General features: G+C 45.0%; 1 protein-coding gene across 1 annotated transcript; it reads left to right on the forward strand.

Moving 5' to 3' along the window:
- The first annotated feature begins 4,025 nt into the window (after positions 1 to 4,025).
- Positions 4,026 to 5,642, forward strand: LOC119271008 (flavonoid O-methyltransferase-like protein Os11g0303600). Its single transcript, XM_037552983.1, has 2 exons — positions 4,026 to 4,845; positions 5,068 to 5,642. Exons 1-2 carry the CDS (start codon positions 4,048 to 4,050, stop codon positions 5,362 to 5,364), a joined length of 1,095 nt encoding a protein of 364 aa, XP_037408880.1. The 5' UTR covers positions 4,026 to 4,047; the 3' UTR covers positions 5,365 to 5,642.
- The last annotated feature ends 11,722 nt before the right edge of the window (positions 5,643 to 17,364 follow it).

Raw genomic sequence — 17,364 nt, forward strand, 5'->3', positions numbered from 1 at the left:
AAAATATCCAAAATCTTGTAAGAAATAGAAGGGTGCATCCACACACCCCCTCCCGCCCAACAACATTTGATGAATAGATCAGCAGAAAAACACGGGGCTAGTGATCCCCGACAGCAAGAGAAACAAGAACATGTGGTAGTGTAGCAAGAAATAGAAAAGGCGTGCCGCCGTCATCACTCATCCCAAGCTAGAGTTGGGAAAACTTGTTGTAGCAGACAATCGGGAAGTCGTCATCCTAAGGCCTCGTAGGACTAGCGCATCAGAACAGCAACCACCATCGATGAAGAGACACGTAGATCGGAAGGATCCAACTTGAAGACACACGCAAACACAACCACCGACAGAATCATGAGAGTTTCATTGGAGCCACACCTCCACACACCCTCCGACGGTGCTAGACGAACCACCGAAACGGGGGCTAGGCGGGGAGAACCTTATACCATCTTCATGGACCAGCCATCGTTTCGTCTTCCTGAATAGGATACAAACCCTAACAAAACCAAAAGAATCGTCTAAAAACGGAGCCCTCCTACCGGCAAGGGCCAGGATCCACCGCACCCCCATAGCCCTAGGGCTACCGGAGACGAGGTGGACCGGCGGCGGCGGCGGTGGGAGACAAAGGAACCCAGCTTTTTTGGAGGAGGAGGTGGCGGCTGCATAAGCATAAGCGACTACATATATATATTCACATGTCTTCTAATATTTACCAGCTCAACGTCTTAGCATGGCATCATAGGAAAAGTAAATCTAAAGGTAAAGGTACAAACCGGTGAAGGATCCACCTCTCGTCCCATTGTGAAGATTGGTGCAGCCAATCCTGGTATAAATGTTGTGCATGTTTGCTGAGATTGGAGCGGCACATGAAGCTGCAGTGGCGTAGTCCATGGACCCTGTAATCGCTAGGCTTTCTAGTTGGACAACGCTAACGCCCACATGTGTGGTGGGGACGAAATCCGTCCACATGCTCTATAATACACAGACTGCGCCATGTCACCGCATGCATGCATGTGGGAGTCTTTTTAGATTTTCATTTTTTTAAATGTTTTATCACTTAAATAAAAAATCGGATTGAAGATCCGTTTTCACCATTAAATCCCTCGCGACGAGATCTTCGAAACTAGATCTCATATCAATATATTTTAACGAATTTTTTTGGGGGTTAAAAGTTGCCATGTCTATTGCACATGAATTGCCATGGTGTTTATACTGAAGTTGCCATGATATATTTCAGCTATTTTCTTCTACATTTAAAAGTAAATTTTAACATTTATAAAACAGGGAATTAAGAAACTATACTTGCCATGAACCATAAACTAAAATTGCGATGATACATGCACTTAAAATTGTCATGGTTCATACAAAAAATAATTTTAATGGTCAAAGTACTGCAGTTGCCATCATCAAAATGCTAAAATCTACATGCTCTACAAACTGAAATTGCCACATGGCAACTTTAGTTTAAGTAATATGGCAACTACAGTGTAAACATCATGGCAACTTTTGAGCAAAAAAATTTGTGGAAACATATCAACATGGGGTCTAGTTTTTATGATCTCGTCGGGACGGATTTAATGGTGAAAACAGATTTTTTTTAATTCGATTTTTTAATTAGGAGATAAAACATTATTAAGCCGAAGAGGGTTGATCCTCCGTTTTCATAACCTTCTCCGACATGGGTCACAGCCATGGCAGAAGAGCGAAGATGATATAATAGATACTTTCATGGCATTGAAAATGCGTTATTCTGGCAAATAAGGTGTGCTATTTTCTTATGCAAATTCAGAAATTAAACTGTGAACTTTCATATGCTTTGTAAGACCTTATTGATGTAAGTTTTGATAAATTTTGTATGATATGTTGGTATGCTTTGTTTGTGGTGTATTTTTTCTATCAGTTGGACCACCCTGACATAAACTCTTAACTACGCCACTGTGAAGCTATGATCCTCGCTGAGAAGATGGAGATTATTTGTTCATGTTATTATGTAAAGACCTGAATGAGGATGCTGAGTAATGAATGATTAATTACATCCATTTTCGGGAAAAAAGAGAGAAGGCACTTAGGCTGGTCATAGTGGGGAGTATCATATACTAGTATCATGCATATGATACTAGTGTATCATACTACATCCGTAGTACATAGTACTATTATAGATTAATATCATATGTGATCTCATTTATTGACATGCATGACACATAGTAGTATGAAATTTATTATGATACAGTATCATAATATGATGCTCAACCTTTTTCTTCTTCATTTAATTCTACGTGACTTCATTAAAATTGTTTAGTTAGTATGCATGATACAAGGCAACCGACTGTAAAACTTTGATCCTAGCAGTGAATGGAACTCTCTTTGCGCACGTCGTATAAAAAGGCGCGTGCATCACGCGGCAACTACCTCGTCGTTGTTTATCCGACCAATGCATGTGCTAGCTAACAACTGATAGATCAGAGACCTTACGTACCCCACCTTTGTTGCAGTAATTCTGCCCTCTATTGCTATTTCCAGGTCGTCGAGGCTGTTCAGTTTATGACGCGCGGTGTGTGATGTTTCTTTGTCGTGCACAACTTGCTAGCTATCTACTCCTAGATCGATTGGCCTCCATTCAGCAGACGGAAGCGCAGTGCTGCTTGGATTCATCACAAAAAATCTATGATGTGTTGCGATACTTGAGAGCAAATCCTACCCTATACCCTCTATTTTTTAAGTTTCTAAGAGCATCTTCAGCAGTTCGGTATATCACGTCCCGTAAAAATCGGTTTGAAAAGCAAAACTTTTTTTTTCGTATTTTTACATTATGGCTTTTGTTCTGATAGAACAGATCTTGTAAAAATATTTCATTGTCTTGATAAAATTGCACAAACCCCTAAAACCCTGCTAAATTACAATTAGGTCCACCTCGGCCGCTTCCATCGCGACATCTCATTGGGAAGGGCAAAGAGCCCGCGCTGGAGCTCACAGCAAGAAGGCGCCATCCGCATCAATCCCGCGGTGGTGGCTAGCGGGAGCAGGCGGCGGTGGCGGCATCTAGCTAGCTCGTGCCGGCGACAACAGCAACTGCTTGCTAGCTAGCTCGCGCACCTGAGCCATTAGCTAGCTAGCCCGCGTAGCTCACGGCCGCGGCTCGTGGCTCGAGCAGCGGCGGCAGCTCATGGGGGCAGCAGTTAGGGTCCGGTGGTCATTGGCGTTGAGGCGTTTCGGTAAGGTCGCGTTGGGAAAGACCATGGCGGGAGCTGAAAGTTTCCTCCCACCTACCGTTTCTTTATTTTCAGGTCCATGTAAAAATTGTCCCCAATCTCGTAGATATAGAGGAAACGGCCTGGAATATGCAGGTTCCGCAAAAAATATATAGAGGATGGACGATTTTGCCGGATCTATCCGGGGTGGAAAAAACGTCCGCATCCCGTAGATCGGCGGTTATTTTGTCGGATGGCCTTTTTACGGGATCTGCTAGAGGTGGTTTAAGAAGTTTATTCATTTTCAGCACATGCAAACCCTCCACTTCATCAACCATATGCAATTCATTTATATTTCACTTTCTACCACATGCAAACCTGCACATCAAATACATGCAAGCCCTCCACGTCTTTTTTTTCACAAACAAATTATTCGATCTCGATCCATACTCCATAGACAGAGTACAGGCCAGGTGTACCTAGGAGCACATTGCATTAAAGCTGGTAATTAATGAGCTGTCCATGAAACTAATTATCTGGCAGTATAGTGGAAAGGAATCTTCGTGCTATATCTCGTGTCCGTCACAAACAGACCCCGCTCTGCTCCTGAGCAGTGTGTGTAGCGTAACGAGGCATGTCGACGCGTATAGTCCTGTCCTGCAACAAACAGCTCCCCGCTCAGCTTTTGAGCAGTGTGGGTAAGAAATGTCGACGAGCACAGCCCAAGTCGAGTTCCACGAGTGAATAATTAAATCGGTGTTAATTTCTGTAGCTGTAGCAAAAATGGATGCTATATAAACCGCGCAAGCTACGTAAGTAAAATCAACACACACAACACCGGCCTCATAATCTCATAGAGAAAGCAATGGCAGCCAAGTCTTCACAGACCATGACAATCCCCACCGACGCTGAGCTGGTCCAGGCGCAGGCGGACCTTTGGCGCCACTGCCTCAGCTACCTCACACCAATGGCGCTCAGTTGCGCCATCCAGCTCGGCATCCCTACCGCGATCCATCGTCTTGGCGGTGCCGCGTCGTTGCCGGACCTGGTCACCGCGCTGTCCCTCCCGCCATCCAAGGCGCCGTTCCTCAGCCGCCTCCTGCGGCTGCTTTCCACGACGGGGGTGCTGGCGTCAAACGAGGCTGGGATCTACAGCCTCGTCCCACTGTCCTACCTCCTCGTGGATGGTGTACGCATCGACGGTGATGCTAGTCAGACGGCTCTTGTGCTCGCCGTGACCTCCCGGCACTACATGGAGGCGGCCATGGGGCTGGCCGACTGGTTCAAGAAGGATATCGCACCGCCCGTGCCGTCACCATTCGAGGAAGTGCACGGCGCGGCACTCTTCGAGGAGAGTATGGCGGTCCTTGACCCAGAGTGTGACAAGTTGTTCAATGAAGCTTTAGCTGCCCATGACCATATGGGAATTGGTACAATATTGCGGGAATGTCATGGCCTATTCAGTGGCTTGCAGTCGCTCACAGACTGTTGTGGTGGTGATGGAACGACAGCTAGGTCCATCGTTAAGGCCTACCCGCATATAAAGTGCAATGTGTTGGACCTTCCAAAGGTGGTTGATAAAGCTCCAAGCGATGGTCTCGTTAACTATGTCGCCAGTGACATGTTCCATTCCATCCCACCTGCTCAAGCTGTAATGCTCAAGGTACAAACTGGTTTGTCTCCACAATGTTATACCTTTTTAGCGCTCGTGATTCTATATCTCATTAAAGTTGAGAGTTTGTATCACTAGTATGTACATTCTTTTGAGGTACCCTTTATACTTAAATGAAAAGTACCAATTGTAATGCATAATTACATCGAGTTCATAAATTTTATGTCTTCTTATTACACACTGCTTAACCACATACATTTTTTGCCATGTCAGCTTGTTCTACACTTCTGGGGTGATGAGGACTGCATCAATATCCTAGCCCAATGCAAGAAGGCCATTCCTTCCCGAGAAGCAGGAGGAAAAGTGATTATCATAGACATTGTGGTTGACTCTTCTTCAGGACAGATGTTCGAAACCCAACTGCTGATGGATATGGCAATGATGGTATATACCAGGGGACGACAGCGGGATGAAAATGAATGGAGTTCCATCTTTGCGAAAGCAGGGTTCAGTGACTACAAAATTGTCAAGAAACTTGGAGCTCGGGGTGTCATCAAGGTCTACCCATAAGGTTGTGCTGCAAATGATGTAATGGCAACCCTTTGGTATCCATAAAGTAGTGGTGTGCTATAACTACTAAACTAGATCATTGATGGCGCGCGTTGCTGCGCCCGTCTATTTTTACGATAAAAGGATACTTCAAATATGTAGATACATGAAAAAGGAAAAGTAGCAAATAGTAGGGAAGGACTGTTGTTCTCGGGTCCGATGGGCATAGAATTGAACACTAAAGCCCACATTGTTGTGCAGAGCTGTTCACACTCCAGTGTCACGGTGCATGCTAGGTATGATTGATGAGAGTGCCGGGCTCGATCATAGTTGTGGTTGCAAATTTGCAATAATAATCGTAGGCAAGTATAAATCCGCACGCACATCCAGGAGATGTTTTTTAAAGCAAGAAATTGGTCCCTTACCGGGGTAGTCCAGGAAATTATTGCAAATATGTTACAACCATTTGAATATATTATATATGGGAATGCTGTGATTAAAATAACATGGCAGGAATTTTAACCAAGCTATGAGTAAAAAAAGCATGGAGAAGAATGTTGGGACCATTTGAATATATTAGATGTGGAAATGCTGTGAAGAAATAACATGACAGGAATTTTAACCAAGCTATGAGTAAAAATAAGCATGGAGAAAAATGAATCCACATTTAGTCACACTGAACAAGTAGCACATAATCAAATTTTATATTGCTTGGGAAGATCACACCAGTTCAATACATTTAGAAATGAACAATTAATCCGTAGAAATGGTTAGGAATTTGTTCGTGGTACAGTTATTTGAGAGCTCTATTTTTGTTTCCATGCATCATGGAGAGTTATGCCCTCTGATGCAAGGGTTTTTGAAACAACTATAAGTTAACTTGGATCTATCTTGAAACATCGAAACTGAACTTGTACTTGAATGACAGTGGGAAAAAAATAAAAAGGAAAAAAAATGAACATGAGGATATTAGATGCTCTCCAAGTTTCAACTTAGATGTCCATTAGATGAATTCTGGGTAATTAGGAGTTCTGAGATGGATGGAAACGGCCGGCATCCATGCAGCACAACAAAGGTAGTCATGTGCGCGAAGGGGAGGGCAGCGGCAAGCTCCCGATCTCAAAAATCCTCAATCGACCACAACCAGCATGAACATTACCTGTATGTAGAAATTTTGGAATGAGAGGATATCACGACAATGTAATTGTTTGGTGCAAGATGGAATCATACAACTGAAATTAAATATAGAGAAATCTGTCTGAGCATCATGTTGAAGAATGTTGTGCAGTACATCCCAACGAGAGTGCTTGCAGTAGACCATATCTTAGGCCATGAGGTACTATAGTAGGATGAAATCCATACTGTTTTGCAAAACTGGTTGAAAAACGCCACATTTGTATGCTGTTATGGCTTCAGGCAACTTTTTTTATCCCAAGAAGTTGCCTGAGGTGAAACTGTACCAATGTGAAGAGCACAAATTGCTTACATATAGTACCGAGATGTGTATCTTCCTTGAGCTTCACAATCATCTTAAAATGCTAAGTGTTATGTGTACTCACATCCACTGTATTTTAAGACTATCTTGATGCAGCACATTAGTTTAGAAGGAAGGGAATCCCTATTGTGACAACAATACATGGTCAAATAAAAATCTCAAACCAAATCAGTGTTTGTTTTTCAAGTACTCTGCCATTCAACCTAATTACCAAGCATTTGAGAGAATATTGGTTCATGGTCAGGATGGGTATTGATCTAGACCATCAGGTCCTCGACTTGCTTTGACGTTGCTACATCATACGCCTCTTGACAGAGGCTTCTAAAACGCACTTGCACAAGTACCTACTTAAAAATTATTTCAAATTCAGTAAGCATGGCTCGGAGAACCCAACCCAGCAAAAAGGTCAAACTCATCAACTAAGAGCACATGTCTTCAGTTGGGAGTGGAAAGCATCATCAATTAATAAAAAATATATACTTGATGGAGAAAGAATTGGGGGAAGAACAGAGAAGAACTAATTGAAGAACACGGATCGAACATCGACAACGCATGTGGAGTAAATGAAGAGCAAGGATCGACATGGTAACTGACCTGCAATGTGTAGTTTGATTATTTCAAACAATCACAGAGACTGAAATCATATCATACAAATAAAAGGTACATAGTAGAACACACAAATATTGAGATGAGGCGTAATTAAAGGAGGCATAAGAGCACACTGGATACCGGCAGATTCAACTGGAAGAACGAAAGAAACCAATCAGTACTTAGCTCGAATTCGTCCTTGTAGAGAACCTGCAATCATTAGAGATTCTAAATTAGACAGAGAACACATTTGTATATGTAGATAAAAATCGAGAACTGGAACCAGCGCATCACCTTCTAACCCAACCGAAGCAGGCTACCCTGCGTTTCTTTTAGGGATAAGTATATTTTTCGTCCTTAAACTCTTCCGAGAGTTTAGAAATCGTCTCTTAACTTAAAACCGGATAGTTTTCGTCCCTCAACTATCAAAACCGGATAGTTTTAATCCATCGCGCCGCTTCGGGCGGTTTCTATCTGCATGAACAGTAAATTCAAAAAAAATCAAAAAAATCTGAAAATTGGTGGGATCAAAGATACTCGGGTGCGCAAGGTGTGTGAAATTTTTTGTGCTATTTAGACATTCCAGGAGCTCGTGACAAAGGAAAAACCATAAATATGTACGTCGGTGAACAGTAAATTCATGAAAAAATAGAAAACAAATTCAAAAAAATATGAAAAATGTTGACATACAAGATGCTCGGGTGCTCAATGTGCCTGCAAAATTTCATGGTGTTTGGACATCCTGGGAGCTTGTGGAAAAAAATTGGTTGGGGAAGAAACTTTGAAAAAGTGCACTATTTTTTTTTGGCTAGAGCTCCTCCTATGTTATTTGAGCGCAAAAATATGCACGCACCTTTGATGCCAAAAAAAATCATATTTTTTGTTTTTTTAATTCACTGTTCACTGACGTACATATTTACAATTTTTTCTTTGTCACGAGCACCTGAAATGTCCAAACAATATGAAAATTTATACGCACCTTGCGCACCCGAGGAACTTTGATCCCGCAAATTTTCAGATTTTTTTGCTATTTTTTTCGAATTTACTGTTCGTTGATTTACTGTTCATGACAGACGAAAACCGCCCGAAGCGGCATGAGGGACGAAAATTATCCGGTTTTGATAGTTGAAGGACAAAAACTATCTGGTTTTGAGTTGAGGGATGATTTCTAAACTCTTGGAAGAGTTCGAGGACGAAAAATATACTTATCCCTTTCTTTTAATATAAAGAATAGTATCACTAAAAATAGAGGAGGAATTGGGGGAAGAAGAGATGCAGCAAAGAGGGAGAATTGGAACAACTGAAAACCTTAGCATCATCCAGCGCAGCTGTGCTGGAGAATGGTTTGCCAATGAGAAGAGTGGGGAAGGAGCAGCGGCAAGGTTGGGATTATATGGGTTGCATGAATTGAATGAAAAATATGAACCGCCAATGGAAACTGACCTACCCGGAGCATCGAATGGCATTACTGGTATTAAACTCTGAATAAATCGTCCTTGGCGATTGAACTTCATGGCTGTTCGTCGCCACACACCATCCAGCCGCGCTATGGAACCGAACGGATCGAGGAGCCGCTGTCCGTCACATCCATGCAACTGAATGAACCGAGTAGGCGATATCATGGCAGTCCAAGCCCCCGCATCGGTCGGCACCCAGTTCAGAGGCGCCGCCAGGGCTGGGAGCGAAAGAGATCAGGGTCCCGAGCGTCCAATGTTTTGGGTTTCTCCACTTCTGCGCTGGACGGGATCAGAGTACAGGCCCAATAGGCCCAATTGAATCTATGATGCCCAAAAAAACCACGGGAGCAGCGGCCCGAGAAGGCTAGCGCTCCTCATGAAGCCTTTACGCGCGATTTGAGGGCAATTAAGAGCAAATATGACGATTAAAGAAGACTAAAAGTGACGATCCAACGATTAGAAATGTTGATGGCCTGAGAGGGCTGGGAGAGTGCTCGATTTTAATGTATCTAAATAAGGCACCCGCAAAAAAGAACTACTCCCTCCGTCTCATAATATAAGAGCGTTTTTGACACTACACTAGTGTCAAAAACACTCTTATATTATGGGTGGAGGGAATACTAAATAAGGGCGTCAGTGCCTTACTTTCTAAAGGAAAGCACAATGGAGAAAATTGGTAGCTGAAGCGCGTTAAGTACCTGGTCACAAAATAATCTGTGCGTGCATGTGTGCATGTGTGTGTGTGTGTGTATGTGTCGGTGTGAATTAGTTTGGAGAAGTGTTGAGGCACTCGGTGTGTGCTATGTACGTGGCATGTTTGTGTGTTCCGACAAGCTGAGACATTAAGCTTATTTTGCATTATGATATATGCCTGTAACCTTGTCTTTGAATGGTGCAACGGGAGAGATTTTGTATATGTTTGTCATGCTAATATCCAAAAATATTTTTTGTCTAGTATATATATTTTGAACAAGGTTTGGTAATTTTTTTTGGGTGCGGCTACACATTTGCTGCTTGATTTTGGGAAACCATAAGTTTTTTCCTCATATAACCACCACCGTCAAACCGATGCCACCCTCCTGGCCATACCCCCAATTCCCTCTGATATGCTGCTCTTCCATTGTTGCAATAACTTTCCATGACGCGAACCAACCTGTGGTTGGATGGTTAGGTGGACAGTGGTATCACCAGCCCATCAAGGTTTAAGATGATATGTTAGCTCAGTCTTTCCAAGGTGCTCATAGGGATATGATGGGCGTGTGTGCGCTCATAAGAGTGAGTATATGTGTGTATATATCAACGCTTGCGTCTGTATTGTGTTAAAAAGAATAGCTTTTCATGACCAGATCAGCAAAAGGAAAAGGTAAATCTCACTGTAGGTGACACCAGTATAATATTATTCTGCTGTTTTCTTCTTCTTTCATTTTCATTATTTCACCTTTCTTTGTTTTCCCTTATTGATTGATATTTCAGAAAATACATAAATAAAGTAGTGGTGTGCTATAAGAAATAAATAAGGGCACCGGCCCCGGACGCAGACTTTTGGAACAAGGCCCCGCAGGAACCCCTTGTGAATAGTTAATCAGAAAAATACTAGGCCTTCTTTGGTTTGAAGGAATTTTATAGGAATTTCATGGTAGGATTTTTATAGAAAAAATTCTTATAGAGCTTTTTGGTTTGTAGGAATGAAATCCTATTCCTATGGAGGAAATCTTCCTATCCTCCACATTTTATAGGAAAATAAACATTAGCCTACACTCAATGAAAAAAATTCTATGATGTGAAACAAAGAACATGTCCTTTCCTATTCCTAATCATAGGATTTGAGATGCATGTCATCTCATTTTCTATGACTTTTTCATTCCTATAATTTTTCTATCCTATGAACCAAAGGAGGCCTAAAAAACCAAACAATTGTGGAGAAAAAAATAGTCGACCAATATATTCTCTGCTGATGATTGATGGCTTCCATCGACAATGAGTGTGGCGCCACAAGCACAGATCTTGGTGCTCGAGCGCGCACGAAGTCTTGGGCTCTTGGCAGTCAAGAACGAGCGAGAGGTAGCGAGTATAACTATATGCAAATATGGTTCGGTGAAGTTTTTTTTTTTTTTTTGCGACATGAACTTCTAATCTATTCTATCATCTGTGATGGTTCGGTGAAATCATTGGCATGTCAGTACAGCCATACCCATAAACAGTCCAATCTGCTATGGAAATGGAATTGGTTCCTTTGGATTTCAGTAAGGACCCCAATATGAGGTGAACGACAGATTTTTGGAAAAGCCAACAGAAACAAATGGTTCGCTGGAGAACCTCTTCTTTCTTTTCTTTTCTTTTTTTGAACGCGCTGGAGAACCTCTTCGTGAGTGAACATAAACGTTCGCTACGATGACCCCTCCAACTCGAACCCCCAAAACCAAAATGAGCATCCATGTATTCGCCTTCCCAAAACCAAAATAAGCATCCATCTTCCTACACACATGATGATGTTCGAAATGAGCTATCGCAATTGAACCAAAGAATGCGGTGCCAAAACCGAATGAAAACAACACATACCCCGTGGTTTTCGCATTTGAAGAACGCCCATCCGGGATGCTTCGGCGTGCCCGAAGTTAGCCGAAGCACCGTCCGTGTGCAGTCGTCGCACTATATGAGTGGCATCGGCGAGCCACAGAGCCTCTGCGCGAGCGCTGAGCCCGGCGGACGGCCGGCCGAATCCATGCCGGCAAATTGTCGGCGACGGTGACAGGACGAACACGTACCTGCATGCGGCGATGGGACTTTGTCGGGGCTGCGCGAGGTGCTCCCCGACCATTCCATCGCTTGGCACAGCCACCGGCGGCCAGAAAAGCCAAATCCGGCCAGTTGCAACGAAGGGCCGCAGGATCTGCAACTTTTCGGCCCACCGACGTGGGAGGGGGGAGGGCAACCTCGTGCGTGTGACGGCCTTTCGGCGTGATCCCACCAGCTACTTTCGCCAGAATTATGGGCGGCGGCAGGGCAAGGGGGAGAGGGGAGGTGGTAGGTGGGGAAAAGGGCGGGCTGAAATGTCCTCCCCCAACCGCTCCCGCTATTTGCAGGGCACCGACGGGCCGGGCGGGGGGGGGGGACCGCATATTTGCGGGTTGGGGTCAAGATTTTGTTGCGCCCCTCAAAAGTTTTTATGGGCCGGCCGAGTTTGCGGGGTTTGTTCGGGCGGGATTTTCTGCACCGACCTGTAGTTTGACGATTATTTTACGGGTCGAGGCTTTTTGCGGGGTTTGCTAAAAATGCTTTTACAATACTTTATTATGAAGTAGAGGTTATATAAACAGTGAGTAGCAAATTGACCTTTGATTCTTTGAGACAAAAAATAAAGTGTGCAGAAAAGGTGAACATTCTGCTCATAAAAAAGGGTTTCAATCAATCCAATTTTTGTCCTTTTGAGTGAGCATCGATGGCTTCTTTTACCTCAGTACAATCACATCTTCAAAAAAGTAGAGGGAAGGGACTAAAGACTTAAGATACAGGAAATTGCTTGGGGCAACTCATACCGGCAAGCTGGACTGGACTATTTCTCCATTAGTTAGCATCAGATCTGAATAAGAAGAGACAAGGCAAGATCGATCTAAATCTGAAGAAATTTGTGGCAGATCAATGCGGCTGGAGCTTGAGGCTAGCAGGTCGGCGGTAGATGCTTTCTAGCTTGTGGGTGTTTGCTGGCCGCCGTCCGCATGTGGCCGCGTCACTCGCCGTCCGTTGCAGTGCTCCTTGCCGGTCGTCAGTTGCGTCGTTCCGTGTGAGAGAAGGGGATGAACGGATATGGGTTTGGTTTTGTGTGATGTCCGGATAATTAATCTACAGTAACTCTTTACTGATGATGTCATGTCACCACGATCACTGTTGACAAACTCGCGTTGATTCAGATCCCGTTTAAATTTAAATTTAAAATCAAGTCAAACTATAGAAGCTTTCAAATGCCAAAACTAAAATGTTCACGATGTGGAAAATAATCCCTAGATATTTACCATGTTGAAACCCATATTTTAAAAGGTTCTGAATGCCCTTAAATGATTAAAACAGGGGCTTAAAATAGTTATTTAATGCCTTTTAATTTATAAATATTATTAAACCATTTTATTTTTTATCCAAACTAATTGTGGATGTGGCCTAGTTTATTATGATATTTGAGGCACAAGTTTTGTAATTGTAAAACTAAAACAAAAGAAACTAAAAATGAAATCGGAAAACAAATAAAAAGAAAACTAAAAGGGTTAAGAAAAGGAAAAAGGGACACATGTGCACTAGGCCTAGTGCACTCCTCAATCAGGACGCCTGCCAGGTATGAGGTTGCCGCAGCCACCTGCCATCAATCCATCTTCAAAGTTGTACTGTTGCATGTACCGTGCCAGGGCTCTCTGCCATCGACGCCACCACGACGCCCGACATCGTCGTCCTCCTGCGCGAGTCCATCCTCCAACAGCGAACTCCGAATCTGCACTGCACCACGTTGTCAAGATCCATCGCCATCAGTGTGTAGGATGAAGCACCGCTCCACCAAAGAATATGTCCTCTGGTTCCTCGATCACGTGTGTACATCCAAGAATGGCGCCCCCAAGGGAGGAACGACACCAGAGCGCCGCCGTCATCCGATCATCAGATCTAGGGTTTCCCCCGGAGGTAGCAGAGAGTGGCCTTGAACTTCTCCGCGGCGATGCCTTCAAGAAGGGAACGACGCAGATAGCGCCACTATCGCCGGCCTTAGCGGAAGCCGAAGGCAAGTTTTCACCAAGGTCAGTTCGAAGGGATCCAACTCTCGTGCACGGGCTGCCGTCACTACCAGCACCACCAGGCAGACCCTGGAATACCGGCAGATCAGCGAGCCGCCGGCACCACGGCATCCAGATCGCTGGCCACGCCAGGCCGCCGCCATCCCCCACGCCGTCCGGGTCAGAGACGGAGCCGCCGACCGCGCACAGGGACTGCCGTCGCCTGCACACGCCGGAGCGCCGCCGTGAGCCCAGCGCCCGCCACCGCTTGCTGAAGCCAACCTCCGCCCGAGCACTGGCGCCACCGTGGAGCCATCAGATCGGGGAGGAAGACGTCGCGCGCCTACCACCCTCGCGGACCCTGCCGCACGCCCGAGCGCCGGCGCCACTGCGGCGCCATCAGATCGGGAGGAGGAGGAGCCTGCGCCTTGCCGCCCCGCGCAGACCACGCCGCCGCCAACGCCGTGCAGGGGATCCCCGCCCAGATCCGCCGGCGGCCCGACCTGCCACCGCGAGGGCCGACCGTCCCGCACCGCCCAGGAGCCTCATGAGGAGGGAGGGAGCCCTGCCACCGCCGACGCACGCGCGAGCTTTGACCGGCGGCGTCCCCTGGCGGCGGCGACTGAGAAGGAAGGTGAGAAAGGGGAGCGGCGGCGGCGATCAAGGGTTTCGCCCAGGCCGCTCGCGGGAGCGGCACGGAGGACGGTTCTCTCTGTTCTGCTCTCGCCGTTTGTGAACATTTACGCACACTATTATATATGGAATTATAATAAGGAACGTGTTCTAGTAGACTAGATCCCTTAGTTGTAGATGCTCTTATGTCACAGTCGCAATTGTAAGATGATGAAGCGTTCCTACTCCCATCGATGGGGAGCCGCAGGCATATATTGACGTGTGCGGCACAATGCCTTGGGTTACAAGATAGAGTACAAGAGTTTGAAAAGGATACTAGAAGGGAAGGAGGTTGAGATTACATAAACTCTAACACCCTCCCTTAATCTCAACTATCCTAAATTAAGATTGCTCTTAAACTCATCAAATGATCGTGTTGGTAGTGCCTTGGTGAAACCATCCGCCACTTGATCCTTGGAAGGAATAAACCATATCTCAAGTTTCTTTGCTGCAACCCTTTCTCGAACAAAGTGAAAATCAATTTCTATATGCTTTGTTCTTGCATGAAACACCAGATTTGCAGACAAATATGTTGCACCCAAATTATCACACCATAAACAAGAAATCCGATTATTCTTGATTCCCAATTCCTCAAGGAGTGACTCAACCCAAATGACCTCGGTAGTTGCATTAGCCAAGGATTTATATTCAGCCTCTGTGCTTGAACGTGATACAGTAGCTTGTTTTCTAGCACTCCAAGAAATGAGATTTGACCCAAAAAATATTGCAAAGCCTCCAGTTGATCTTCTGTCATCACTACAACCTGCCCAGTCAGCATCAGAGAATGCACTCACAAGAGTAGAATTAGAACGTTTGAAATGAAGTCCTATTCCCATAGTATGCTTCACATATCTGACAATTCTCTTGACAGCTGACCAGTGTGCAGAAGTAGGTGCATGCAGATATTGGCAAACTTTGTTGACAGCAAATGAGATATCTGGACGTGTGAGAGTTAAATATTGCAATGCTCCCACGGCACTCCTATACCTTGTACTTTCTTCCTCTTGAAGTGGCTCTCCATCATATGCTGAGAGTTTTTCTGAAGAAGATAAAGGTGTAGGTACTGGCTTTCAATTTTTCATACCCATACGAGACAGAAGTTCAGTGATATATTTCTCTTGCTTTAACATAATGCCATCTTGAGTTTTCTTGACTTCAATACCTAGGAAGAAGTGCAAATCACCTAGGTCCTTCAAAGCAAACTCTGAACTCAGATCATGCAGAAGAGCATTAGTGGCATTCTGTGAAGAACTTGCAACTATGATGTCATCAACATATATAAGCAAGAAAATAACTACTCCTGCCTTGTTAAATAAACAAGGATGTATCAGCCTTTGAAGCAATGAAACCAGGAGATTTTAATTGTAAGCTCAATCTGGAGTACCATGCTCTGGGTGCTTGTTTCAAGCCGTAGAGTGCTTTATCAAGCTTGCAAACAAAATGTGGAAACTTCTTACTTTCATACCCAGGTGGCTGTCTCATGAACACTTCCTCTTCCAGAACACCATGCAAAAACGCGTTCTGTACATCTAGCTGTCTTAGGCTCCATCCTCTGGACACAGCAATGGCTAGCACAAGTCTGATGGTTGCAGCTTTCACAACAGGACTAAAGGTGTCCTCATAATCAATGCCATAACGTTGCTTGAAGCCCTTTGCAACCAAACGTGCCTTATACCTGTCAATGGAGCCATCTGCCTTCTTTTTAATCCTGTATACCCATTTGCAATCAATTATATTCGTGCCTTTCTGACTTGGTACAAGATGCCAGGTCTTGTTTCTCATAAGCGCAGAATATTCCTCATCCATTGCCTTCTTCCACTTAGGATCATCAAGTGCACTGCTCACAGTTGTTGGCTCTCCTGAAATACACAACATACCATATCGTATAGTCCCATCTGTTCTTACTTTAGGATTTCGTATACCTTTTTGCAATCTGGTCATAACTCTTGGAGAAGCCACAGATCGGACTGCAGGCGCACTTGTTACAGCGGATCCAGGAGAATCTGGCGCTGACGCAGAAGAATCCGTCGCAGCAGGCACAGGAGATCCTGTGGCCATCGGTGCGGTCGCAGCTTCCGCAGGCACACGGGGAGTAACTGCGCGGCGCGGCACAGCGGATCCGCTGCCAACCTGCGGCTGCATGCGCACGCGGGGCGAGGGGAATCCGGACCCGCTGTTGTCCCCACCGGTTGCTGACGTGCTGACGCGGGAGTGGCCAGCCTGTGCGCCGAAGCTGCTGCTGGTGGGAGCGCGATCCAAGGGGGATTCTGTCGCGCGATCCAAGGACTGCACGCGTGCAGGCGTATCAGGCGCCGCCGGATCGTCCTCGTCATCCGTGCCAGGTTCGTCTCCTTCTTCAGCATGGAATATAGGCTCATTTTCAGCTAAATTTTCAAGGTTTTGATCATTTTGAGCGCCGTTTTCAGCAGGAACCTGCACATGCATAAGAGAAGAGGCAGTGCTAGCAGGAATATCATCACATTGGTTAGTACAATCATCGCCCCCATGATCAAATGACCGAAGATGTGTAGGAAGGAGAAGAATTTCTTTTCGGAGGAGCGGACCGGCATTGGGATGAAGTGATGTGAAGGGAAACACAGACTCATCAAACACGACATCTCTAGATATGTAGACCCTACCAGTGGGAACGTCAAGACATTTGACCCCTTTATGCATAGGACTATAGCCTAAAAAGACACATCTTTTAGAGCGGAAAGCGAGTTTACGTGTGTTGTAGGGTCTGAGATTGGGCCAACATGCACATCCAAAAACACGAAGAGACGTGTAGTCGGGTGTAACACCAAGGAGACGTGTAATGGGTGTTTCAAGTTTGATAACTTTGCTTGGAAGCAAGTTGATAAGGTATGTGGCCGTTAAGAAGGCTTCATCCCAAAACTTAAGTGGCATGGATGCATTTGCTAGCAGTGCTAATCCCATATCCACTATGTGACGATGTTTCCTCTCAGCAGAGCCATTCTGTTGATGAGCATGAGGACAAGAAACATGGTGAGAGATTCCAAGTTTTTGGAAGAAAGAATTCAATTTTTCATACTCACCA

The sequence above is a fragment of the Triticum dicoccoides genome, chromosome 3A (genome assembly GCF_002162155.2).
Source record: "Triticum dicoccoides isolate Atlit2015 ecotype Zavitan chromosome 3A, WEW_v2.0, whole genome shotgun sequence".
Taxonomy (NCBI): domain Eukaryota; kingdom Viridiplantae; phylum Streptophyta; class Magnoliopsida; order Poales; family Poaceae; genus Triticum; species Triticum dicoccoides.